Source organism: Moschus berezovskii, chromosome 14, assembly GCF_049115385.1.
Source record: "Moschus berezovskii isolate FMDL1 chromosome 14, NW_MosBer_1.0, whole genome shotgun sequence".
Classification (NCBI taxonomy): Eukaryota; Metazoa; Chordata; class Mammalia; order Artiodactyla; family Moschidae; genus Moschus; species Moschus berezovskii.
The window spans coordinates 19,407,966-19,435,559 of NC_142473.1; the positions used below are offsets into that span (position 1 = coordinate 19,407,966).

At 45.3% G+C, this 27,594-nt stretch overlaps 1 protein-coding gene and 1 long non-coding RNA gene across 10 annotated transcripts in view; one reads left to right on the top strand and one right to left on the bottom strand.

The window, feature by feature from the left end:
* Positions 1–27,594, bottom strand: part of AMOTL1 (angiomotin like 1) — a 199,993-nt gene that overhangs the window by 39,990 nt on the left and 132,409 nt on the right. For all 9 annotated transcript variants that reach the window (XM_055422933.2, XM_088842902.1, XM_055422929.2 and 6 more), the window contains 3 exons: positions 26,805–27,096; positions 18,704–18,848; positions 17,449–17,538 (listed from right to left, as the gene is read on the bottom strand). In XM_055422933.2, the coding sequence (XP_055278908.1) occupies positions 17,449–17,538; positions 18,704–18,848; positions 26,805–27,096 (527 nt within the window). The remainder of the gene's footprint in view (positions 1–17,448; positions 17,539–18,703; positions 18,849–26,804; positions 27,097–27,594) is intronic.
* On the top strand, positions 20,758–26,858 carry LOC148775542 (uncharacterized). Its single transcript, XR_016038961.1, has 3 exons — positions 20,758–21,228; positions 25,475–25,531; positions 26,729–26,858. It is a non-coding gene; the product is annotated as an uncharacterized LOC148775542 (long non-coding RNA).

Sequence of the window (27,594 nt, forward strand, 5' to 3'; positions counted from 1 at the left end):
CCTGTAAGTGAAACCATCTCATAGGAAGGTCCCTCCAGTTTATTAGTGAAGCCCCTTGGAATGGATCTCAAGAAAGACCAGCCTCACACTAAACTTCTGGTCGAGCTCCAAGGTATATACTGAGAATTCTTAGAACAGGCAAGTTGACACAAGGGAACTCATGCCCAGAATGGTCTGTTTACTCAGTGGATGTGAATTACCCTCGACTGTGTGGAGTGGGCGTTTAGCCTGATGGCTCCAGCCCCGTTTACACAGAGGATGTCTGCTCGCACACTGTTGACTCTGGAAACCACAGCAATGGCATGGGCTTTGTAGCTCGCCGACCTGGTATGATTCTGGCACCTTCACAGGCTGGCTCACTTTGAACATGTGACTTCCCCTGTGCAGACTCCATCTCCTCCAATGCAACTAAGAAGACCGATTTTGCAGGAATGTTGTGAGGATTAAAATGATGACCTAGGTGGCACTAGTGGTAAAGAACCCACCTGACCATGCAGGAGATATAAGAGCCATGGGTTCGCTCCCTGGGTTGGGAAGATCCCTGGAGAAGGGCATGGCAATCCACTCCACTATTCTTACCTGGAGAATTCCATGGACAGAGGAGCCTGGCAGGCTACAGTCCATAGGGTCGCACAGAGTCGGCCATGACTAAAGCGACTTAGCACATAAAATACCTACCGTGGGGTGTGGCACTTAACAGACACTTAATAAACAACAAGAGCTGAGACGCACGACACTGGTGCTTCTCCTGCCCTAGAAACTGTCCCTTCAGCTTTAAAGCACAACCTCATTTCATGAATCCTCGCATCAACTCCATTTGCCAACTGGAAAATCTGAAGCAACATGAGCTATGATACTTGCGACAGGTCTAATGGTCGTTTCTTTTGTGCCTCTACCCATAGGTTCATCTCTTGGCTTGAAAAGAGCAGAAGTGCATGGAAATGAGAACTGGGTCCAGAATTCAAAGAAGCTCCCCTTCCGTCTTACCCTTCACCTCTGCCAGTTCTTGGCAAAGCCTGCAGTGGACTGTCTGTTGCAAGTGTTCCTGCAATTACTATTTGAGCACCAAGCTTAACTGCTGGCTGAACCACACAGTGATGAATCCTAGTAGCCTCTGTGGAGAAACACTGAGGGTGGAGCCTGGGCTGTGAGGTCTGGCAGTGGGGGTGTCAGGGCACCGTGCACTGCTGGGTTTTTGTTGTTATTTTTAATTGGAGGATAATTGCTTTGCAATGTTGTGCTGGTTTCTGCCATACTATGATGTGAATCAGTCATATATATATGTATGTGTCCCCTCCCTCTTAAACCTCCCTGTCACCTCACCCACCCCTCCAGGTTGTCACAGAACACAAAGCTGGGCATCCTGTTCATACAGCAGCTTCTCACTAGCTATCTATTTGACACATGGACAGTCAGTTTAGTCGCTCAGTCGTGTCCAACTCTTTGCGACCCCATGGACTGCAACACGCCAGACCTCCCTGTCCATCACCAACTCCCGGAGTTCACTCAAACTCATGTCCATTGAGTCGGTGATGCCATCCAACCATCTCATCCTCTGTCGTCCCCTTCTCTTCTTGCCTTCAATCTTTCCCAGACTCAGGGTCTTTTCAAATGAGTCAGTTCTTTGCATCAGGTGGCCAAAGTCCTGGAGTTTCAGCTTCAGCATCAGTCCTTCCAGTGAATATTCAGGACTGATTTCCTTTAGGATTGACTGGTTGGATCACCTTGCAGTCCAAGGGACTCTCAAGAGTCTTTTCCAACACCACAATTCAAAAGCATCAATTCTTCGGTGCTCAGCTTTCTTTATAGTCCAACTCTGACATCCATACATGACCACTGGAAAAACCAAAGCTTTGACTAGACAGATCTTTGTTGGTAAAGTAATGTCTCTAATTTTTAATATGCTGTCTAGGTTTGTCATTGCTTTTCTTCCAAGGAGCAAGTGTCTTTTAATTTCATGACTGCAGTCACCATCTGCAGTGATTTTGGAGCCCCCCAAAAATAAAGTCTGTCACTGTTTCCATTGTTTCCCCATCTATTTGCCATTAAGTGATGGGACCGGATGCCATGATCTTAGTTTTCTGAATGCTGAGTTTTAAGCCAACTTTTCACTCTTCTCTTTTCACTTTCATAAAATTTAACATATGGTAGTGTATATTATATGTTTCAATGCTACTCTCTCAATTTGTCCCACCCTCTCCTTCCCCTGCTGGATCCATCAGTCTATTCTCTATGTCTGTGTTTCTATTACTGCTTTGTAAATAGTTTCATCAATACCATTTTTCTAGATTCCTTATATATGCATTAATATATGATATTTGTTTTTCTCTTTCTGACTTACTTCACTTTGTACAACAGGCTTTCCTCTTAAAGGCTGAGTAATATTCCATTGTATATATGTACCCCAACTTTTTTATCCATTCATCCATTGATGGACATGTAGGTTGCTTCCATGTCCTAGCTATTGTAAACGGTGCTGCAGTGAACACTGGGGTACCTGTGTCTTTTTCAGTTATGTTTTTCTCAGGGTATATGCTCAGTAGTGGGATTGCTGGGTCATATGGTAGTTTTTTTCCCTAATTTTTTAAGGAATCTCCATACTGTTCTCCATAGTGACTGCATCAATTTACATTCCCTCAGCTGTGCAAGAGGGTTCCCTTTTCTCCACAGCCTCTCCAGCATTTATTGCTCATAGATTTTTTGGATGGTGGCCATTCTGATCAGTGTGAGCCAATACCTCATTGTAGTTTTGATTTGCATTTCTCTAATAAATGTGCTGCTGGTTTTTAACGCAGAGCTCCAACTTACGACTGGAGCTGATGAGGGGAGCAAAGCTACAAACTGGCCCTTCTCAAGCAGGAATTAATTTTCTAGGCCTTTCTTTTTTAAAACTTATTTAGTTTTAATTGAATGATAATTGCTTTACAATATTGTGTTGGTTTCTGCATAACATGAAATCAGCCATAGGTACACATATATTCCCTTGCTTTTAAACCTCCCTCCCATCTCCCACCCCTTCCCACCTCTCTAGGTTGTTATAGGCCTTTCTGTATAAATGTTTTTTGATAAGTTTTCCCCTAAGCCCCAATATAGCTGGAGGGACAGAGGAGTCTGGCTACCACCAGGCTGACTAAGAGGTGACTAATTCACTAGAATGCTTGGAAGGCAAAAGAGAGGTCCCTTTCCAAATATCACATGATATAATTTATATGTGGAATCTAAAAAAAAAAAAAGATACAAAAGAACTTATTTATGAAACAGAAATAGAATCACAGACATAGAAAACAAACTTATGGTTACCAAAGGGGATGGTGCTTGTGTGTGGGGGGGAGATACTAATTAGGAGCTTGTGATTAACACATACACACTGTTGTATATAAAATAGATAATCCACAAGGATGGACTGTATTGCACAGGAAATATACTCAATATCTTACAATAACCTATAATGAAAAAGAATCTGAAAAGGATGATGACATATATATATCATATATGTACATATATACACACATATATATTTATATACATATATACATAAAGTTGAATCACTTTGCTGTACACTGAAACTGATACAAAGTTGTAAATTAACCCTATGCTGCTGCTGCTGCTAAGTCACTTCAGTCGTGTCCAACTCTGTGTGACCCCATAGATGGCAGCCCACCAGGCTCCCCCGTCCCTGGGATTCTCCAGGCAAGAACACTGGAATGGGTTGCCATTTCCTTCTCCAATGTGTGAAAGTGAAAACTGAAAGTGAAGTCGCTCAGTCATGTCAGACTCATAGTGACCCCATGGACTGCAGCCCACCAGGCTCCTCCGTCCATGGGATTTTGTAGGCAAGAGTACTGGAGTGGCTTGCCATTGCCTTCTCTGAATTAACCCTCTACCTATCTATTTAAAGAGGCAAGTACATCTTTACCTGGAGTAGACAGCTGTCGCAGTGGCTGCTCAGACAACTCTCCACTTGGAAAAATGCCTACTATGGTCCCTGTTTCGCAGGGCTAAATTCCAAGCAGCCGCATCTGCATTACAAAGCCATTCTCATCCCCCACCTCCCTCTCCATGTAACAGAAGCAAACCTGAAGGGCCCTGTGACCCGAGCCAGGCCAGCGAAACGTCTTGTCTGGAACTGCATGAGGGGGCGCCTGGGCGAGGGGGTTGCTGACACAGACCAGCAGCCCAGCTCTGAGGCCAGGGACCACATCCCACATGTGCGCCGGACAAACAGAGCGCGCATAGGCAGAGGGCGAAGAATCAAGCAGATGGACATGGAGAGGCCACGGTGAGAAGGGGAGAGGGAACGGGAAGTCCCCCCAAACCATCTGCCCTTGGATTCTCACAGACAGGCCAGCCTGGGCCCCTGGCCCCTGCGGAGCGTGTCTACACATCTTGCCTAGGGCCTCCTTCACATACAAAGATACTAAAAAAACAAAGAAACCCAACAATAATAGTTCTCTTATCCAGGGCTAAGCTAGCCCAATCAAATTTTTCTTTTTGTAACCAAAAGGTCACTAACACACTCGCTGTTCTTTCTTTATACCTCTCTTCCCTCCTCCACCAAGAAAGGACTTGGACTGCAAGGAGAGCCAACCAGTCCATCCTAATGGAAATCAGTCCTGAATATTCATTGGAAAAACTGATGCTGAAGATGAAACTCCAATACCTTGGCCACTTGATGCAAAGAACTGACTCACTGGAAAAGACCCTGATGCTGGGAAAGATTGAGGGCAGGAGGAGAAGGGGACAACAGAGGATGAGATAGTTTGATGGCATCACTGACCTAATGGACATGAATTTGAGTAAACTCCTGGAGTTGGTGATGGACAGGGAGGCCTGGAGTGCTGCAGTCCATGGGGTCACAAAGATCGGACTCGACTGGGCAACTGAAGTGAACTGATTCCCTCCTCCACAAGAAATGACCTGGTAGTAATGCCTCAGGACCGGCTGCCCAGGACTCATGGCACCAATTCTGGTAACTGGACACTGCTCCACCATGCTGATAGAATGGACTCATTCTGGAAAGACATCTGAATAATTATTTGCCTTATTATCCTTTCCTAAAACGTCCCCTCCTGTTTCTTCTTCCTCAGGATTCTTTGGCCATATCCTGGTACCATATCTTGTAATTCTGAGCAGACATGGCACAGGAGCCTATTCCAAGGGTCGGCTACGATTCACGGAATAACTGGAGAGTCAGATCCACTTGCAAGTCCTCTCTACTGGGGTTATGAGAGTGGAAAGACAAGAGGAAGGTACTCCAAGTACTTCACTATAAGCCAAGCTATTTAGGTTCATTCTGCCTCAAAGATATTCTCTTAATGCCCTCGGAAGCTCCTTCTTCCATCTGCCCTCACTCCAGTTTGAAAGCCACACTGACACATCCAGAAAATATAATCCAAACAGAGCACTGTTTACAGCCCGTAAGAGCGATCTGTTCACATGAGGTTTATCGGATGCAAAGCAACCTGAGAGATGATCTACCTTTAAAAGCCACACTCATTCATTCAGAAATGCAAAAGTGACAGAATACAAAGCTGACCCCATATCCTCCTGGTGTGGCTTTTTGCTGTCTTTGTAAAATGGGCAGATAAAAGTTTCTCAGGTAAGGAAGATCATTATTTCAGACCAGGCTGTTGGGCTCCCTGCCATCCTCGTATGTGCGTGCGTGCTGCCATGGTTCCGGGAAACAGGGAGACCCAGGTTGTGAGTGGGCGGCTGAATAGGTCTGTGAACAAACACAGAACACTCTAGCCAGGGTCTGCTTTAAACGGCTGAGAGCAAACTGTTTGAAAATGAATTCTGAAATAAGATTAAGGACCAAAGTCTGTTCTGCAGAGTCCTGGGAGGAGGGGGAGGGGAGAAAAGGAATGCTGGGCCAGGCAGGAAGGAAGGGGCTTCTGACAAATGCACCCCTGTCCTAACCAGAAGCCTGTTCCAGCTTCGTGCATTTTATCTGGGCTTCCAGATAAGCGTTCTTTTCTTCTTTATTTTGGCCACACCACTCAGCATGGGGGATTTTAGATCCTCGACCAGGGATCAGACTTGTACCCCTCTGCATTGGGAGCATGGAGTCTTAACCACTGGACCACCAGAGAAGTCCCAGGATAAACTCTCTTTAAATAAGACCTCTGAGGTTGAAAGCCAATAGTTCAGACATTACAAGGGGACACAGATTTGTGGACATGCCTGCTGTTAAAATGTAGGGAGGACACTTGGAGAAATGAATCAATCAATATGGGAGGCAAAGCCTTAAGCGTGAAGGGTTCATTCAGTCTTCATTGCCCAAAGTTAGAAAGAAAATAGAAATTTTCCCTTTTGCAAATGGAGAAGGAAAGGGCAACCCACTCCAGTATTCTTGCCTGGGAAATCCCATGGACAGAGGCGCCTGCTGGGCTACAGCCCATGGGGTCACAAAGAGGTGGACGCAACTTAGCGACTAAACAGCAGCAGCACAGCAGCAAAGTTACTCTGAGATACAAATCAGCTTCCCAGGCCCACACTGAAGGCTACAGATTCTTGCAATAAAGGAGACCTCTCCCGCACAGGAAAGCCTGCACACACACACTCTGAGGGGGAAAGCAGTTCTTTCACGAGTCTTGACAGTTTTCTACTTGTACTCCAGGGACAGTGGCCAACGTCTGAGTCAATCCTTCCACCTCCTGGACTTACTTTATACTGTGTCTAAATCCTTCTATCTTTGTAGGATTTTAGGGATCTAGGATAGTAGAAATGTTTCCTATGGGAAGAAATATAAAAAGTTTACGCAACAACTCACCGAATGAATATTCTATTAATACACGATCAAATTCTAACTCAGTCTTTAAAATCAATAATCCTTTTCAGATGCTTTTCCCTGGAAAGTAACAAACTCAAACCACAAAATCTATTGATCTAATTGAGGAAAACAACACATTTTGGTCTTATCATACTCTATTTATCTGGTGCTCTTTAGTATCCAGAAAGTGAGTTTAATACCCCAAAGTGCTTTTTGTAGCATCCAATGTAAAATATCTCAGGCATGGGTTTGGCAAAATATCTGAATAGCAGTAAAAGCTCTGTCAATATAACTTTTTTTAATCTAATAATTTTTAATATTGCATTTTTATTTTAGAAACCATACTTGTACTTTCAAGTATAATTCATAGATATTTTTTAACCTGCCTAAATACATACCCAACCTGCAAACTTACTCAGCGAAACCTTCTATATTCATACATCCATTCACCCGGCTCAGCCTCCTCATGTGCTGTTTGACCTTCCACTTTGTATTTTTAACATGAAGTAAAAATGTACTGCTACTTCTGTGCCACTGCAGACAGCATAATAAATAATGCAGTGCATTAAAAATGCCAGGACACATAGGGCATTTGATTTTGACTATGTATCTATGCATGAATTGATTGTCAACGAAACCTGATGGCTTATGCTTTCTATAATCTCCACAGAAGTCCTTTTTGCCTTCTCTCTTGTTCATACAAAAAGATAAAGAATAGACACGTCTGTTTCCAAGTATGACAAAGTCAGAACCTACCAGACAATTTTGCTGCCCCTGCAGAAAACAACCACAGAGCCTGGTCATAATGCAGAGACCAACGACCTGCAGGGAGCAGAACGTGAGGCAGGCGGACCGATGGTGTGGGGAGGCCTTTCCTTGCGGAGGTCAGAGCTGCACACGCTCGACCTGCACTGGGGCTGGATTGTGACAGCTGTCACGGCTCATCGCACTGTACACTTAAAATGTGTAAACTTTATGATAATATAGGTATATGTTAGAAACCTATATTTTGTTTAATTAAGGGCCTCCTTGGTGACTCAAATGGTAAAGAACCTGCCTGCAATGTTGGAGACCTGGGTTTGATCTCTGGGTGGGGAAGATCCCCTGGAGGAGGGCATGGCAACCCACTCTAGTATTCATTCCTGGAGAATCCCCATGGACAGAGGAGCCTGGCAGGTGACAGTCCACGGGGCTGCAAAGAGTTGGACACAACCGAGAGACTAACACTTCACTTTCACTTCAAGGCATTATTATAGTACGTATAATAAAACTATGCTTTCTAAACGGGACCTCTGAATGGCAGATACGGCTTAACACCAAAACCTGGGTGAAAGAAGCAGATGCTGGGGAAACTGTTATATGTGGGAACAGAAGTGGTTTAATCTCCTGATCAGGGAGAAAGAAATGAGTCACCTGCAATTACAGATTCTCCCTTCCTTTAACTTCTGTGAGCTCTTCCATTGTCAATTTTGTAACTTGCTTTGAGCAGATCCTTTTCTTCTTCTTTCTACCAAACCACAGTCTTTGTCGGCAAGAAGCAAATTAGAAGCAGATGCAAGCTTATTTTTAATGGTCCAAGACCAAATTTTCTGGACTTAAAAGAAACACTTTGTCCCCTCAAAGTTCTTGGATTCCATTAAGATACACCCGTATATTCTCTTTCCAATTCATGAACCAAAAATAATTTCAAAAACTAATTGTAAGAAACCACACCCCAGGGTTACTTATTGTAATTTGTTTATTTTTTATTCTTATCATCCAGAGAACAAAGAGTTTAATTTCATAGACGTTTTGAGAAAACTTTTAAGATTCTAGGCTGGTCTCAACAATTTTCTTGTTTTAGTATCTGAGGAGATACTGAATTATCCAGCAAGGCTTTTTATTATAATTGGCTCAGGTTCAAAGACAGAGGTAAAAGGTTAAGAAACATAAAATGTTCATTCCAGTAGCTAGAACTCATTTGAGATGACTTGAATACACTATCACTAAGTCACAGTACTGGGCTAAATAATTTGCAGTAAAAATTCTAGTATGAGAATTATTTATGTTTGCTTACTAAGCTGGATTCTTCTCTGGGTAAAAAATGTGAAATCTCTCATTACTCCCAAAGCCAACAGAGATGACCCTTGGAGGCTGGAAAGGGAAAAAAAAAAAAAAAGAAAAAGGAGGTCCCTATTCTTATCATGGTCTTGCATTAAGTACTGAGGCCTTGGACAAATCGTTTAATCATCTTTGGTCACAGTTTCTTCTTTAATGAAGCATGGAGGCCACGCTAAGTGAGCTCTAAAATCATTGGGAATCCAACCCTGCTCCCTGTCTCCAATGCCTGGTACACAGGGAGCGGCTCTCGAGAATCAGGATGCCCTGGATTCAAAGCCTGTCTGCTCCGCTTACCTGCCTGTATGACCACGGACAGGTTCCTTAACCTTCCTGTGCCCTAGTTCCCTCATTCGTTAAAGACCTGTAATACCCACCTCACAGGGCGGCTTGCAGGACGAACCGGGACCGAGCACCGACAGAGGTCAGCACGGCGCTTGGTGGACAGGGAGTGCTCAATCCGTGGTGGCCACCTCACCGTTTTTGCATGATCTGAACCAGGACCTGAAGGCTAGATTACGAGGGAGCACACTTGCAACTCCACCTAACGGTAAACTTTGAAACCATCAGATCAACAGCCTCTGAAATCACCGTCACTCATAATGGCCATCAGATGGCTTTTAACGAGCTCCAGTTCAGAGGATACACGCACTGCTGGTAACCAGACTTATGGCCATTCAGATACTCCTCAACCCAAGAACTGTAGACCTCACCTCACAGCAGGATGCTTATGGGAAGATTAATGGCTCTGCTGGGAGAGGGACCCCTAAAGACCTCAGCACCCAGGAGGCTACCACTGGTGGCTAATCACAGGGCTATCCTGCCCAGCCCTGTTTCCACCATTAGCTAATTACGGATTCCCACTGGGCTAACAAAGGCTTGCACCTGCATTCATATGTATCTCAGTTTATCTCATGTGAAATAATGATGCTCACCTAATTAGGAATGAAGTAAAAGATGACTAAAACCCTACCAGGAAAAGAAAATAACAATTAAATCCTGATTTATAAATTCAGACAATTAACAAAATATGATCTAATAAATATTTCTGAAGTCCTTTATTTTCCATCCTCCTTTTTTGTTGGGGCTTCTTCCTTCCCTTCCTCCTCCATATGCATGCATGCTAAGTTGCTTCTGCATAACCAGTGCCTGAAACAGAAGTCCACACACTATGGCCTGCAGGCCGAATCCAGCCCACAGCCACACCATCTGTTCATGGCTCACCTATGGTGACTTTCAGAACATAGGGACGGAGTTGAGTAGCTGTGGCCCCCAAGCCTAGACTTATTTACATTCTGTTCCTTTATGGAAAGACTTTCTTGATCCATGGTCTGGAACACAGCTCATTCATAGTAGGTAGCTAAAAAACTGTTTCGGACAAAATTACAATGGTCATCATTTCATTTAACATCCAATAAGTGCTTATTAAATGCTTCCAAGCACCAGGCACTGTGCCAGCTTCTGGAAACATAGTAACCTGGGACAACAATGTTGAGAATGACAGGGTCCATGCCCTCATGGTGTGCACAGTCTAGAAAGGGAAGGGAGAAAAGGGTCATCCAAATGGTTCCTTATTTACAGTATGATGAGCGTTGACTAAGGGAACAGGGAACAGGAATATATAAAAGGAAGACTGGATCTTATCTCAGGCAGCCTTCTCTGAGTAACTGCCATTTAATTTGAGCTGAGACCTGAACGCGGATTTCCTGGCTCTGAACTGTCAGTGAAAGTGAAGGGTTCCTGATGCCACATGAAATGCAAATGAGTTTCAGTCTGTGCTTTTTCCATCCATCCATCTAGCTATGAGTGCAAGGAACACAGATCATAATGAAGTTTAAGACACTTGATTTTTCAACCCTCAAACAGGAATAGTAAGCAAATAATTTAAAAACCAACGACGTGAAAATCATAAGCCACGTTCGCTTGTTAGAGACTGGACATCAACACGTGACCGAGAGACAGTTCTGCCATCAGCTCTGGTTCTTCAAGTACAAAAACTCAGCCTAAATTGAATAACATTAGTTTTCACACTTGGGGAGAAGATTTGATGGAATGTAAACAGACACCCTGCAGGCTGGATGCACTGCTGGTTGTCACGAAGGTTTGAAGTTTCTCAGTGCTGCCTGTCAAGGTTGATCAAGTGGTTTAAGCAGTCACACACTCTGCTTTCAAAACCTAGAAAGGCTCGGCAGGCCACACAGGCATTCCTTGGGAATATGGCCCATTTATCCACCCTGAAAACTGGCAGGTTCTTCCAGAGAAGGTGGAGGAAGGATGCAAAGGAACAGGAAGAAGCGTTGCAGAATAAATGTGTGGTCTTATAAATCCATAAATGCAAGTGTTGCAGAATAAATGCATAAAGTCTTCTGTGCATTTCCTATCACTGATGGGCTCTGCTGGCTGAATTGGGAGATTATGTTCTCCATTTCTTTAGATGAAATGTAGGTACAGGGAGATTAAGCATCTAACTTCAGGTCACTGAGCATGTTAGTGAGAACCCAAGAACTGGAAGATGTGATAACTGATCCAAGATGAGGTTGCTTGAGCTCGTGCCTATAAAACCTATGTTTTTTAGAACTGAATTTTTAGTCATGAAAAAGCAAGGAGATCAAGCCAGTCAATCCTAAAGGAAATCAACCCTGAATATTCATTGGAAGGACTGATGCTGAAGCTCCAATACTTTGGCCACCTGATGCGAAGAGCTGATTAACTGGAAAAGACACTGATGCTGGGAAAGAGTGAAGGCAGAAGCAGAAGGGGACGACAGAGGATAAGATGGTTAGATAGCATCGCTGACACAAGGGACATGAATCTGAGCAAACTCTGGGAGACAGTGAAGGACAGGGAAGCCTGGTGTGCTACAGTCCATGGGGTCACAAAGAGTAGGACATGACTGAGCAACTGAACAATAACAACTAAATGCAGAGGCCATCTAAAGGTCATCTCCCTAAAAGGAATATCAGTTAATTTAGGGCAAGGAAATTTTTTCAGTTTAAGAAATGTACCTTAGCAGGCTAAGGTACATTAGCCTGCTAATGTGGACATTTCCTTCCTCTTTGCCCAGGAGCTGATCTGTGGTATCTGGCATGATCTATGGATTGGCCAGTGCAAGAATATGGCCGGCTGTCCCCAAAACTTTTATATACCACAGTCAGCTCTCAATTTCAACACGACCACAGCAGAGTAAAAGAGGAGTCAGGGAACCAACTACATTTCAGTACATAGCAGTCATTTTCATGAAAAATACTACTGTTCCTGAGAGTAGAAGGAAGATTCCCTTTACCTGGATATCTTCCTCCTTGAAAAAGCAAGAAAGGAGGGAAAGGGGGAAGGTGAAAGGCAAAAAAAAAAAAAAAAAAACAAGCATTTTAAAGTTGCTTCTATTCTATTCTCATTAATAATTTGACCTAATATCTTGAAATAACTGAGCAGAACCAGAGGTAGCTCCTAATATGGGTGGGAGATACCGAGATAAAAAGAACATTTTGATACTGATGTGCCGTGATGAAAATTTCAAGTCTGTTCTTACAAGGATTTCTCACTTTTATTCATTCCCACAATAAGCATTTATTGAGCGCCAGGTACATGAAGATCCAAAGGGTTTTAATGAAGGTTGGGGCTGGGTATTGACAAAGAATGCCTGAAATTCTCCCATCTAGTGGAGGAGATTCACACTAAGAAACGGTGCCCACAGAGAACGTAGGCAAAATAAGTGCTGCAGTATGGGCTTCGTGCCCAGGTGGCAGCTGCAAGTATCATCGGGCCCACAGAGGAGGAGCATCCTCCTTGCATCCCCAGCATCCATGTGTGACAACATCTAGCCTCTCCCTCCTAATGAAGCCTGATGGAAACCCACAACATGATGTAATGAAACACAATGAGGATTCAGAATAAGCTCCTTACACTCTATGTGGGTCAACAGAATTAATATTTATTTATGTCACTGTAATTTCTGCTTTGTGTTTCACATAAGCCTTTAGAGGAATTAAAAAAACTAGAAGGATTTTCTTTTAGGAAATTATTTTTGTCTCTTTTATGTTCTAAAAGAGACAGAAAATCAAAGTATCTAAAGTAAGACTTAAAGATGACAATTGTAAGATAAATTGAAAGTGGCAAATTATTGTTATTTTTAAAACAGTGGTCCCATTTTTTTTTTTTTTGGTTCATTTTTAAACCCATGGGGATTACAAAGGAAATCAAATCCTATGAATTACTCTTAACTTATTTATACCCATAACTTATTAATTTAAACATAAAAATGAATGTTCAAAAAATATTTTTTTTTCTTAGGGACATTTAACAGCCAGAATTTAACTTACATAGACTTCAGTTTAACCAAATATGCTGAACCCATGAGGCCTAAAGAATCCCAAGGAGCGGATGGGGAGAGAAGTCTCTGGCCATCCTGTAACACACATGGGTTTTATCCTGGAATAATACAAGCTGCCACAGCTCATCAGCTCCCCCTCCACTCATGAATATAATAAGATCATTTCTCCCAGTCTAGTTTCCCCACATCTAATATTTTATTTTTGGCTTTCTGACCTACTAGTGTGGGCTTCCCTGATGGCTCAAGCAGTAAAGAATCCGCCTGCAATGTAAGAGACACAGGAAATGGCAACCCACTCCAAACACACTAGTGATATACTAGAAATTCTGCAGAGTTACTAATTTTCAGAAAGAAACAAAGCATTTCACTTATTGACAAGACAGAGCTAAGAATGATGACAGACATTCCTAGGGAACTTCATTTGGTGGACAGTGGTCTATGTTTGCTCCGGGGGTGTGTGTGTGTGTGTGTGTGTGTGAGAGAGAGACAGATGAGTACATGGGGAAACCAGGAATCTCAGTAAGTTAAAAAAACTAAAGTACCCAGTTTCACTCAGCCAGATCAAAAAAGAAATTGACTAGATACCCTGTTTTTAACGAGTAATTTGGCTGCAAACATATTTGGAAAAACAAGTGAGTAAAACCAGAAAAGGCTTCCCAGGTGGCTCCGTTGTAAAGAATCTGCCTGCCAATGGAGGAGACTCAGGTTCGATCCCTGAGTCGGGAGGATCCCCTGAAGAAGGAAATGACCAACCACTCTAGGATTCTTGCCTGGGAAATCGCTACATACCATGGGCTCGCAAAGAGTTGGACACGACTGAGCGACTGAGCACACACACAAAATCAGAAAACACACACACAAATTTGTGAATTCCTCCAAAGAGAACAGTGCAACATCATGAGGTGATAGAGAAAAACACTCCCCAGAGTCTTAAAACTCCTAAGCACTTCATTCAGAGAGATGTTTAATTCAGATAATCTCATGTCCGAGAGGAGCACAATTATCACTCTGTTGAATGCCTATTTCAACTTGCAGATCTATGTGTAACAAACCAGGCAGACCACCCAGGCCTTTATCAGGCTCCAACGAAGAGCAGAGGTCTGTCTTTAAAGGAAAACTACTCTGGGCAGCAGGGAAACTTAGAAATCAGGAAGGACATCCCCTTCCACTGGTTGAGACTTTACAGAAGTTCTCCCCACCATTCATATTTTAAGAATGCCTTGGGTGTTTTGGGACCTGGACTCTGAGCTTCAACTAGAACATGGAGCAAAAACATCAAACATATCATTCTCTATTTTCCCGTTTCCCTCTAACTTTTCCATTGGCTAAGGTGATTGTCAGGGCCTTCCCAACTGAGCCTGAGCTCCTGGTGGGCAGGATCCAGAGACATCACTACTATCTGCTGTGCAGTCACTCTTACCTTTCTCTTAGCTAAGCATCAGAATCTCAAAAGGCTCATCTGAAAAACATGACTCCTTGAGTGTACACTCAGTGTTTATAATTATGATTCTTAGGCACTGAAAAGTATTCTTATAGTAGGCTTTCTAAAAGACTATACAGATAGTGGGACACACTAATAACTGTCAAGAGACAGTGGTTTGTGCCTGCTATTCGGTGCCCCCGTGCTAAAAGCAAAGCCTGACAGACAGCACCGCCCATCACCAGCCTCTAGGGCACGTCTGCACCTCTGTCATTACAGCTGCCCACTTAGCTATGGGCCGCAGTAGGAGATGACAACACGCTCAGACCTTCACTTGTTACCAAATCCCTACATCTCCTCCTCCTCCTGCTTCTTATTGTTAAAGGATGACCACACATCCAGTGTTACACACTCACTTCACTCTCTGTCATTATTCAAGTGGTCACCAAGTCCTCCAATTTGTCAACTGCTGATCTGTCGCCTACCCTCCACTAGTACTTCTTAGTTCATGACCTCTACCTCTCCTGCCCAGATACTGAATTATCTGTTAACCAGTCTCTTTGCCTCCATATTAGTTCTTCATGAATTTCCCTTCTTTTGTGTCTCCTTAACTAGCTTCTAAAATATAAGCCTTACAAACAATGAAATCATAAACATACGTGAAGAAAACACAGGTGAATATGTTTATAATTTTGGAGTGGAAAAAGCATTTCTAAGCATGACCTAAAACAACTGGGGAAAAAATATCTGCACTATATATGGCAGGAAACATGCTGCTAATTTTCTTCATACAAAGAGTTCTTCCAACTCACTAAGAAAAAAAACTGTTTGTAAATTTGAAATAACATCTCGAGTCCATCTCTTGGCCACTCCAGGAGAGGAAAAGCTAATGCAAATAATTATAAAGCTGGGAGGAAGGCACAAAGTGTCCTGCAAAGACTAGGTAATGAAAAATTGGTTAGCTATCAGTGTTAGCAACCCTGCTTCAAAGTCCCTGCCGAGATGCAATTACATCACATGTCAACACTGAGGCACCTTTCAGCAGTTGAAAAATGCCCCTGGACTCTCTTGTTTATACCTCTGGAACGGCAGAACATATTTGCACGGAACAAATCATTCCTTGTAAAGCTGGAAGGGCCTCTTTGCCTGCATTATTGATGCTTTAGCTTTGAGCCAGAAGGTTAAAGTTGTCGGGAACATTTCTGAACTCACACAACACCAAAATCTATGAGTCCATCAGCACAGCCTGAGCTGGGAGGCTACAGAAAATGCTCATCTGATGAAACTCATTGACTTTTCCATTTTGACTACGTGATAAAATAATATCTCCTGAGAAGGCAGGGTCTCAGCAGAGTGACATTGCTGACATAACGGCCACAAGGATACTTATTCTACCTAGTAATATGATCATCCAAAATTAAGGTGTCAAACCCAGAGGAATAGGGTGAGGAAGTAGGTGGGAGGTTCAGGATGGGGAGGACACATGTATACCTGAGCCGATTTATGCTGATGTATGGCAAAACCCATCACAGTACTGTAAAGAAATTATCCTCCAATTAAAATATAAATTAATTTTTAAAAATTAAGGTGTCAAAATCTGAAGTGCTAATAGTACAGATGACTCATTTGTCAAACGAATGTTCAGATGAAATGGTAAATCCACTGCATCTATGAGTAGAAATAACTTGTTAGGAAAGTGAATAACTCAAGATGCTTATATATATATAGCTTTATATACAAGTCTGCAGCACAGGCCAATTCACCTAATGCAAAGGAATCCAATGCAAAAGCTCAAGACTCTATGAGTGTCTATTTGTCAAACAGAGTTTTAAAAATGAAGCTGAGACTCATGCTAGAGTCTGATCATGAGAAAATCTGGGAAAAACTGGAGTGCAATCGTAAGTAAATTTGGGAAAAACAAAGAAACATTAATCCCAATGGACAGTGTTGGAAATTAGAAAATGTAACCAAGTATTTCTCAGCTTTGACAATGTAGACCTGTACTGAGGGATCCAAGCACCAGAATATACTATCACTATACAGTGGATGGCCAGTGTTTGAACAAGACTTTTTGCTGTTAGAACTGTCTTTAGCTGTGAGCACTTAACTCACAATGCTGCTGAGAATTATGACAGAGAAATGAATTCAATTTTCTATACAATTTCCCAAAAAAGACAGCTGGATTTTTTATGTTCCTGATTTAGACAATGAATTTGCAAAAATTCAAACCTTAATTGATGGCTTTTCAAAACCCATTTGATTCTATTATTTGCCTCTGGTGAAATTAATAAGAGTATTTCCCAATAAATCTAGAGACAGAGGAAGCCATTATTTCCGGCTGAAATGGCCTCACTGGCTTCACCATCGAGCATCACCAATGAAGACCCATGCTGGGAACATTTATATTGCTTCATGCTGCCAGGGGCGTCCAGTTCAGAAATGCTCAACCTACATGCACACAAAAATGACAAAAGAGCTAATCCCACCAGAGACCTCCTTCCTTTTCCATGGAGATAAAGAACTATGCCTTACTTCAGGTGGTGAGTGCCAGGGAATACCGCAAGAGTGCTATTCCTCAGAGGGTATTGTAGAGAAACAGAAACTGAAGGTCAGGAGGTCAGAGTAAACACTACTGAAATATTATAACCTCGGCTTTGTCTTGTTCAATACAGACCCAAGAGGGCCTCATTTTTGGCCCAACAGCTTATATGCCGAGTTAACAAACAAAAAGCAAGCAGCACAAATCTTACTTAAAATGAACAGGCTTCTCTCCTTAGGCCCTGAGCTTATAAAACCACATGGTTGGGAAAGATAAGCAAGGAGACTCACTCTGGGACGCGTAAAGCCCCTCGGCCGCCCTGTCTTCGTGTCCGTCATACTCCCTGCTGGACAGCTGTCTGTTGGCTGTCTCCAGTCGATCTGGACATAGAGAGGAGATGGTTACAAAGACACGCATGTGGATCTAAGTCATCCTGCAACTGACAGATGACCTGGGTGCTGAGAGCAGGTAGGGAGAGCTGCCCGGGCAGAAGCCCCAAACTGAACAACCCCTGGGGAGAACAAGATGTTCCAAAACATCTAAAGGAAAGTCTTCGGTGGCCACGCTGTGCCTTTATGCTCTCTGCTGTCAAGCGGCACACCAGCAGCAGGCAGTGGACAGCAGGTGCCTGCAAGCCCAGCAAAGTCCTCGCAAAGGGCTTGAGTGCCCCTGGCCTCAAACCCAGCCCTCATCTAAACTTAACCATCAGTTCTCTGTAGCTTTGGGAAAAAAAAATTAAAAATAACAAATAAATACCAGGAAATAAGTCAAGGTGACCTAATGGATGAAGACTCTACTCGATGAGTTCTAGGTTTGCTCATGCCATTTCATCAGTCTTCATTTATTCAATTAAATAATTCAACCTAACAAGGTTTTATTGAGCATACAGCATACCCAAAACTGAAGGGTTTACAATAATAAAAAAAAAAAATGTAGGTTCCAGCTACAGACTCCAAGTACACTGAATCTTTTGACATGACAGAAATGAAAAAAGTGGCTTGGCTGACTGAAAGTGAAGTACAAGTTCATGGGTCAAATCAATCTGCACATGGGAGGTTGTTAAGATCCTGCAACATGGGACCCCAGCTTTCAGGAAATTGATATATGTTTACTCTTCTCATAACCATGGGTTTGTTTTTTCTCCAAGAGGGACATGTGTCTTCTACACTATATACTGAGCAAGTGTTAAGTGTTGGCTTTCAAAGAATGCAATCAAATGCTTCAGCTTGATATAGTAAGCGTTGTGCATGCAATACTGGTCTTTTCAGACATTCCCATTCACAACATGAATCAAGCTAAGTACTTTTAAAGCAAGAAGGAGTTGCACACATACTCCCTCCCTTTCAAGGACTCATGCATAGAGGCTGTCACTTCTCAGGCTCAGCGCTGCACTGGACAACCTATAAAGTGAAAAGAACACGTCTGCTCTTTGGTGCCCCTTCCCCAGGAGGGTGGGATTTACAAGGTTATCTAACACAACCTGGACCTGAAGTTAGACTGTCAGCTGCATGGGTGTTTAGGGCAGGGAAAACGTGAGTGATGTACCTCGGAGGTCTCTATTGAAGTCATGGAGCCTTCGAATCTCGCCTTCGAGTTTGTTCCTCATTGCTTTGTCCAGCGACTCTCGCTTGGTGGTAGACTTGACCAGGCTCTCGTAGGCTTCTGAGATTCTCTGAAGTTCTTTCTCAAACTGAAAGAAAGAAACAGCATGGAAGTGGAACCTCTGACATTCTCACCCATGACTTATACTGATTCTTGGACGTTCCCAGTGTGAAGGCTGTATCTTCAATGCAGCCTTTCTGCACCTCAAGTTTGGCTAGCAAATCCTGTAGTCGACTTCACTCCCCCTGTCTCCCAGGGCCACGTTAGGATCCTGTGAACAACAGACTCGCAAGTCTGGTGGGACCATCTGATGTCACCTGGTACATTAGATGTCTCCCAGTACAATGTCCATCAGATGTCTATCAGGAAGGGGTGAATTTAAACATAACTCATACTCTTATATTTTGTATGATAATTTATAATTATTACTTTTCCTAGTTAACTTAAGGAAAATATTAAAGTAGAAGAAAGCAAAAAGATCACAATTAAAACCCAAACTGCCTGCCTCCAAGTACAGTGCTCTTCCTGAGACCCTCATCCCCAAAGGAATAAAACCACATGAAGAAAGGTTTCATTGCTTAGCTTTGCTACCCCTTTGTCTATGAAATTATTTATATAAAGGACTAATGGATTTGTATCTAAGTGTAAACCAATCTGCCGGACTGTTTCTCTTTATGTGAAAAACAGAGGTTTCTCTTTATGTGAGGGAACTGAAAAGACATGAATCAAAGCCACCTTTTCTCTTTTGTATTTCACTAAATCTAGAGCTGTCACTGGTAACGTCTTTAATCTATAGCATATATAAATCTATAACAAGTAGCTGAAACTGCTGTAACAGGAGTCTAACACAATAGCATGTTTTAAAGTAGATATTAATAAATCCCATTTTATTGTTGTGGGATACATGAGAAAAAGTAAAGTAAAAGTTGCTCAGTCGTGTCTGACTCTGTGGACACTCTACAGTTCACGGAATTCTCCAGGCCAGAATACTGGAGTGGGTAGCCTTTCCCTTCTCCAGAGGATCTTCCCAACCCAGGGATCGAACCCAGGTCTCCCACATTGCAGGCGGATTCTTAACCAGCTGAGCCACAAGGGAAGCCCAGAGAAAGTAAAGAGTGCCCACAAACTTGGCTACTCAAAGCTGGAATCAGAGGCAAAGTGGCGGGGTTAAGAACACCAGCACCCCTCCCTGGGCACACAGAGACCTGCACGCATTTTGGTCTCTTACAAGAGTGCTGTGTCACCATAAGCCAGGTACCCTGATTGCCTGAACTCCAACTGCCCAGATCAGAAAGTCCCTGCTTAGATTCCTGTAACTATTGCTAAACCAATACTATCCTAACAGACACCTATCACACACTCACTGCATGTCTGGGTGCCAGGGCAACAGAAATAAGACAGTGTCTGCTCTTGCGGGCCTTGCAGCCTCGCTGGCCTGTGTGCAGGCACACACGCCTCTCCAGTGCAGTCTGACAAAAGGTGTGGTATTAATGCTATGGTAGCCTACAAAGTCCTTAATTTAGCAGAGGTAAGAAGGGGTTTCTTTAAAACAAGATCTCAGAGAAAACGCCATTTAAAATGAGTCCTAGGGATGAACAGGAACTTGCCAAGCAGAAAAGAAAAGGCTAAAGGACTTTGGCATCCAAGGCAGAAGACAGGGAGGGCGTGAGCCAAGACAGAGCCATGAAAGCGTGTGCGTGTCTGACAGGGCAGGTCATCTGGGGATGGCAGCAAGGGGCGAGAGGCAGGAGCAAGGCAGCCCAAAGTCAGGGCTTTGAAGAGAATGATGGGGTGGAAGACCTCGGTGAGGGCAGGGCAGCATAAATCTCACCTGAGGCTTCACAGAGTTCAGACTGAAGGATCGGGCTGCCGAGACAGGAGGCAGGAGAAAGGAGTCCAGGTAAAGCTACTGTAAACAGTTCAGTGACACGTGATGAAGAAAAGACAACTAAAAAGACTGATCCCAAAGACACTGAAGAGCAGACTCAGTAAGCCTCTGTGACGGGTTTGGACGGGCAAGGGAGAAAGAAACCAAACACAGTCACAGCTTAGAAGATGAGAGTAACAAGAGTCAGCCAAGATAAATGATGATAAGGCAAACACGTTTACCAAAGAAAGAAAACCAGTCTGGGTTTGGAGATACCACGCCTGAAGTGCCTGCAGAACAACAGGGCAAAGGTTTCCAGCTAGCCGGGGAGAGACAGGTCTGAAAGTCGGGAGGGCAAAGTTGTGCCACTATGTGCAGAGGACAGATGAGGCCATGAAGTGGAGACCGCTTAGGGAGGTCACCAGACGCTCCCAGGGGTGAGGATGGAGCCCTGACACCGCAGGAGAAGGTGGGACAGGACGATCCGGGAGAGAGCCCGACACAGGGACGCCTCAGCAGCCAGGAAGACAGAAACTAAAGCAGACAGAGCCTGGTCACTGCCCCAGAGGTTGCAACGGAGCCAAGACACATCAGAGAAGAGGTGGGTGAAGAGGCTGCAGCGCGTCGGGCCTCCTGCTTGGTGGCCTCCAACCCAGGCGGGGCCAAATACCAAGGTTCCCTTCGGCATGGATGATCCCAAAGGCCTCCTAATACCAGAGTGGATTCCTCCACAGTCCCCTTATTTCAACAAGCCTTTCTATCTCTTCCAAAGATATCATGAATTATTGGTCATGTGGCAGCAGAAAGAACAGCCTGTCCTGAATCCTGCTCATAGTCCTACCGCAAAATTATGTTCCTTCCTTTTAATTTTGTTTTCAAAAGAAATGGTTCCAAAACATACCACCGTTTCTATGCTAATTTCATCTGTAAAAGGTGGCCTTTGCTTTCAGACAGATGAGCAATGCTGCAGGGACAATCCCCAGTAAGACGAGGCACCGGTGAAGCCTTCTTCAACTAGGCCACCCATAGGAATTTCCCTCCACCTGATTTCATATACTTTCCTCTGTTATATTCAGCTGACTAGAATTCTGATGCATTCTGTGTCTCTGATTTGACTGTCAACTCCTTGAGAGCAGAAATAGTCCCACAGCCACAGACTCGTGCCCTGCCTCATGACAAAAGTACCGACTGCATAATTAACCTTTAAGTCTCTTACAGAACTACAACTGTATGTAGGAAGTTAGCAAGATGAGATTGTGATTCAACATCAGGGAGAATTTCTTAACAATCTCTTCCAGAAGTCTACCCAGTAGTGAGTGTCTCTGCTCTGGAAGCAGTCAAGTAAAAAAATGAATGACCTCCTTTCAGAGACATGAGATATCTAAGGAGCGGGAAATTGGACTACAATCACGTTAAGAATTTTAATTCTAAAGCTCTGTGGTTTCTGACTGCACACTCCTTCAGAAACACGACCACACCCTCTTCTTCAGAGCCTTGGGTCCGAATATCTTAAGGCCCTCTTAAAGGTCCGTCTAGTCAAGGCTATGGTTTTTCCAGTGGTCATGTATGGATGTGAGAGTTGGACTGTGAAGAAAGCTGAGCGCCAAAGAATTGATGCTTTTGAACTGTGGTGCTAGAGAAGACTCTTGAGAGTCCCTTGGACTTCAAGGAGAGCCAACCAGTCCATTCTAAAGGAGATCAGTCCTGGGTGTTCATTGGAAGGACTGATGCTAAAGCTGAAACTCCAGTACTTTGGCCACCTCATGTGAAGAGTTGACTCCCTGGAAAAGACTCTGATGCTGGGAGAGATTGGGGGCAGGAGGAGAATGGGACGACAGAGAATGAGATGGCTGGATGGCATCACCGACTCTATGGACATGAGTTTGAGTGAACTCCGGGAGTTGGTGATGGACAGGGAGGCCTGGCGTGCTGCGATTCATGGGGTCACAAAGAGTCGGACATGACTGAGCGACTGAACTGAACTGAATTGAATGTCACTTCCTAGGTGGTGCTAGTGATAAAGAATCTGCCTGCCAATACAGGAGACATAAAAGACATGGGTTCAATCCCGAGGTTGGAAAGATCCCCTGGAGAAGGGCATGGTAAGCCACTCCAGTATCCTTGCTTAGAGAATCTGATGGACAGAGGAGCCTTGGAGGCTACAGTCCAGAGGGTTGCACAGAGTTGGACACGACAGAAATGACCTAGCACACACGTGATGTGTGTCAGAGGTGAAAGGAGCTGGATAGGTTGGTCTTGATATACAGACCATCTGGGCCAGTCCCAAGTCTGAGCAGGAACAGATGAAGAGAGTTTGCCTCCACAGCTCCCAGCCTCCCTTCCAGCAAAGACGTCAGGAAGCTCTTAGGGCAGGCTGCAGGAGGCCCGGGAATCTCCGAGAAGCAGTCTCTGGCCCAGAAACGGAACTCCAAGCAGAGTGGAAAGCTTACAGTTTCAGCAGGGGCTGCCACCATGAAGCAAAGGGGCTGAGAGGGGCTGTGAGAAAGTCTCAGCACTTCCCAGTTTAGAGACTGGCTTGTTTCCAGACACCTTCACATGCACAACTCAGGGACCTATAGGGTTGAAGACAGGCCTGCCATCCATGCCTCAGACTGCCCAGCCACAGCCACTGCTGCTTCACTGAGAAAAGAAGAAGGTCTTTACTAAAGTAAGCCCAGAGGAACCACGCAGACATGCGTGGCTCTTCAAACACCCACCGACACCCTGCTGGCTTCTGAGGCCAACCTGCTCAGCAGCCCACACCCTGGTCCTGCTGGAAATTCCGTGCATGAATTATGCTTCAGGGAAACTGGGAGGAAAAAGCAGCAAAATGAATGGCCGAAAGGAAGTGATGAAAAACCGCCACTCTCTCTGGGGGTCCGCGGTCCTCATTCCAACACTAACAGGGATAATTACCACCCCGCCTCTCTCTGGAAACAGGGTCTTCAATTCCAGGTGGTTCTTTGGCAGCCTCTGAGCTCAGTCATTGTTTCCTGCTGTGTTCCTGGCATGCTACACACAGGCTAAAGCCCTGCAATTAAAAATTTATCTATTTTTGGTTCTGCCCTGGAGATGAATCTCTGCGAGTGCGCCCAAGGCTGTGAAGAAGGATTCCAAAATGGACGTTCCTGCCAACACAGGGCGGCCACATCCTACGACGTGGCACCACCCAAAGTGGGGGTCTTCATCCCTGAGGAGTACAGTCACCTCGCTAGACAAGCCTCTCCCCAGACCTAGGGTTCAAATAAGAGACACAGCTACAGAGACACACGGAGCAGTGGGGCCTGGACTAGGGCGACCTGGGGAACACAGGCCTTGAACCACCCAGTCACGATTTCAGGCCGCTCTTGTGGTTCAGTGGCCGAGGAGAGCTACAGAACTAGTGCTGAACATGGCTCGTATCCATCAAAATCTGAGTTTTCAAACCGACAATTTCAATGAGATACGTGAAAATTAGTGATTAATGAAATGTAATATTTACAGAACCATTCACAACATTCAAGGGACTGAAGGAGTTTGGGATTTCAAAAGGAGTACAGCCTTCGATTTTTCCCCTTTTCCAGAAGTTACCAAAATGCTTTTGGCCGCGAAACTTAAGGATCATACCCGTGCAGGGAAACTGAGTCCCAGGAAGGTTGATTTTGGTTTTCAAAAACAGAAATGGCCATCAACATCAAGAAAGAGATGTGTGTGACAGGCCAATAAAGACACGTCTTAATCAGAAAAAAGTCAGTGAAGAATAACAAGAACTCCCGGTTTCTGCATCTTCCCTGTAACTGTTCAGAAATATTCATGCAAAAGCGGGAGAACGACACTTGGCCCTCAGGAGAGTCTGCATGGCTCCTGGAAACATCTGCCACTGGGCTCCCTCAGAGAGAGGAAAAAAAACGACTGACTTCCCAGTAAGTGCTGAGGTGGCCTGTCCCAGTTTTCAGCCTGGACCAGGAAAGAAGCGGCCCCGGGAGGCGTGATAGGCAAGCCCAGGCCTGCGCGAGACATCCAGGCACGGCCCGCGCATGCGCTACGGCGCGACTGGCCCGGGGCGGGGCAGCCCACCAGTCCCCGCCCCTCGTCCGACGGCTCCAGGAAAGGTGCTCAGGCCTCTCCGAGCCAAGCCTGGTCTTAGGGAGCTCCCGACCCTCGCCGCAGAAGCTCCATGCAAACGTGCTGGGACAGGTCCCGTCTGTGAACGGTTGCATCATTCCACCCACAGCACCCAGCCGACGGCTGCCAGCCCTCGGGGGAATCAGAGGGGCTGACGGCTCTGACACCCGGACCAGCAGAAAGGCCAGGCTTTATGGAGAGGTCAGCACTGAGCAGTGACCACCGTGGGCCAGCCAGGAGCCAGCCCTGTCATACGGAACCAAAGGGCAAGGCTGCTGTGCTTAGCGGGCTTTACATTCCCACCTTTTCTCTTTACAAAAGACCCCACCTGCCCAGGACAGAGCAGGCCCCAAGACTCTTAGGAGATGGCCCCAACCACACATGCCACTTTGTCCCCAGAAAGAAAACTCTGGTGCCCTGTGGCTCTGCTGCCTGAAACCATCCTATGACTTTTGTCCCTCACCTGCAGGGCCTTTCTACCTGCAGCTTTTCAGGTGCTGGCGTGTGGGTCATGGTGAAATCACTGCCTGTAACAGTTCACTCCTGCTAGATGTCTCCCTGTTGACCTTGGCTCTCAGCATAAAGCCCTGAGGATGAAGGCTGCCGTGAGTCCTAATGTTGCCATGACAAAGACACGGGCTGGAATTCTGCAGCATCTGCCCCCCTGCTGAGGCACAGGCAGGAGAGCATGCTGGAACTTGCACTCTGCCCTCGGTGCTGAGGCATCACTGTTTTTTTTGCAGAGACTGGCTAATGAAACCAGCATGGCAGTCACCAGGTTTCTGCGTGAAATCCCAGAGGTAAAGGAAGAACCTGCCTCTCTCAGCTTGCTGCTCTGTATCCCTCTCAGTGTCCCCTCTCCCACACTGTCCGTTTGGGGAGATGCTGCTTAGCCGCTGAGTCCCTGTCCAGGGGCATCTCTCCTGTCTCTCCTGTAGCCCCTTGACATTCTACTGCAGGTTTAGCTTGGGTGACTCCCCCCCACCCCTGCTTTTTTTACATAATCACAATTGTAAAAGATGTTTATCAGTTTTCACAATCAATGCTGCTACTGCTAAGTCACTTCAGTCATGTCCGACTCTGTGTGACCCCATAGACGGAAACCCACCAGGCTCCCCCATCCCTGGGATTCTCCAGGCAAGAACACTGGAGTGGGTTGCCATTTCCTTCTCCAATGTGTGAAAGTGAAAGTGAAGCCGCTCAATCGTGTCCGACCCTTAGCAACCCCATGGACTGCAGCCCACCAGGCTCCTCCATCCATGGGATTCTCCAGGCAAGAGTACTGGAGTGGCTTGCCATTGCCTTCTCACAATCAATAGCCAGACAAAAAATACAAGATAATTACAACTGCAAGCCATAATGGGAACATGATTAACCTAACAATATAAAATAATTACCATTTGGCAGGGGGGCCTGAGGCAGAGTGATAACGTAAGTGGACGTACATATATGCCCAGGTTTTCATCTGCTCAGTCAGCTTGTATCTTTTGGTTGGTGCATTTAATCCATTTACGTTTAAGGTAATTATTGATATGTATTATCCTATTACCGTTTTCTTAATTGTTTGGGGTTTATTTTCAGTAGTTAGGTCTTTTTCTTCTCTTGTTTCCTGCTTAGAGAAATTCCTTTAGCATTGGCTATAAAGCTGGTTTGGGGGTGCTGAATTCTCTTAACTTTTGCTTGTCGGGAAAGCTTTTGATTTCTCCATCAAACCTGAAGGAGCGACTCTCCCTCTTTTGGACTATAAGCTCCTCCAAGGGAGGCACCCTGGCATACTTATTTTTGTCTTCCTAAAGCCTTACATGGTGTCTGGCATAAAAAGGTGTCAAATTAAACGCTGGGCAGTGAGTCTGTGAATCAACCCCCTTGAAACGTAAGGAACTATGTCCCTTTCAGAGAGCCTTCCCTCTGGCCTCATCTCGTGCTGTTCCTGCCATCTAGGCTCTGTGTCCACTTGCCTTCTTCCACTTGATCTGCTCCTTTCACTCCTGCCTTAGGTCCCGCTCGCCCCAGATTCATCTACCTGGAATACCGAGAACCTTCCCTGGCCCCGGCCCCGGGGAAGCCCCCTACCTTGTGGAGCTTGTCGGCGTTGTCATAGTAACCCTGAAGCTCCTGGTGCAGCACGCGGTTCTCCTCCGTGAGGATCTCCACCATCTGCTGGGCTCGCTCCACGATCGCGAACGCATCCGGGCCAAGCTGCTGGCTGGGCGAGGCGGCGGGCGGGGGCGGCGCGGCCCCCAGGGCCATGGGAGGAGCGAGCGGCAGGGGAACGGAGTGCAGCGGCCCGCTGACCGAGGAGTTCTGCGAGGACACTGGGCTGTGCTGCTGCGCCGTGGACGGGAAAGGAAGCTGGCATGGGCGGCTGCAAGGGAACAGACCAGGAGTCAGAGCCCAGGGCCACAGGCTGGGGGTGGGGGCGTACGGAGGTAAGAAAACCCCACCCACAGTGATGCCGGGGGTCAGCATCAACGCAGGGTCCAGCCTGGGCTGAGAGATGCAGCTTCAACTCTCCATCTCACAGATGTTCAGCGCTCTCCCTCTGAATCTGCACTGCTCTGGTCATCGGGGAAACGGCGGACCAGACAGACAAGGTCCTTCCCTGCTCTCATGACGTTCATGTTTTTGGAGAGAGAGATGGGCACACCACCAAATGATGAACACGCAAAGCTGGGTACTGAAAAGCAACGACACCTCTCCAAGAACCAACCCGAGGGACAGGGAATCACTGAGTGGCCAGTTCACACAGAGGGGTCAGGGAAATGGTCTCTGAGAAGCGGATGCCTGAGCTGAAGGCTGTTGACAGACGTGGAGTAAAGAGTGGCTGCGGGCAGGGGGTGGAGAAGTGGGGGAAGTTTTCCAG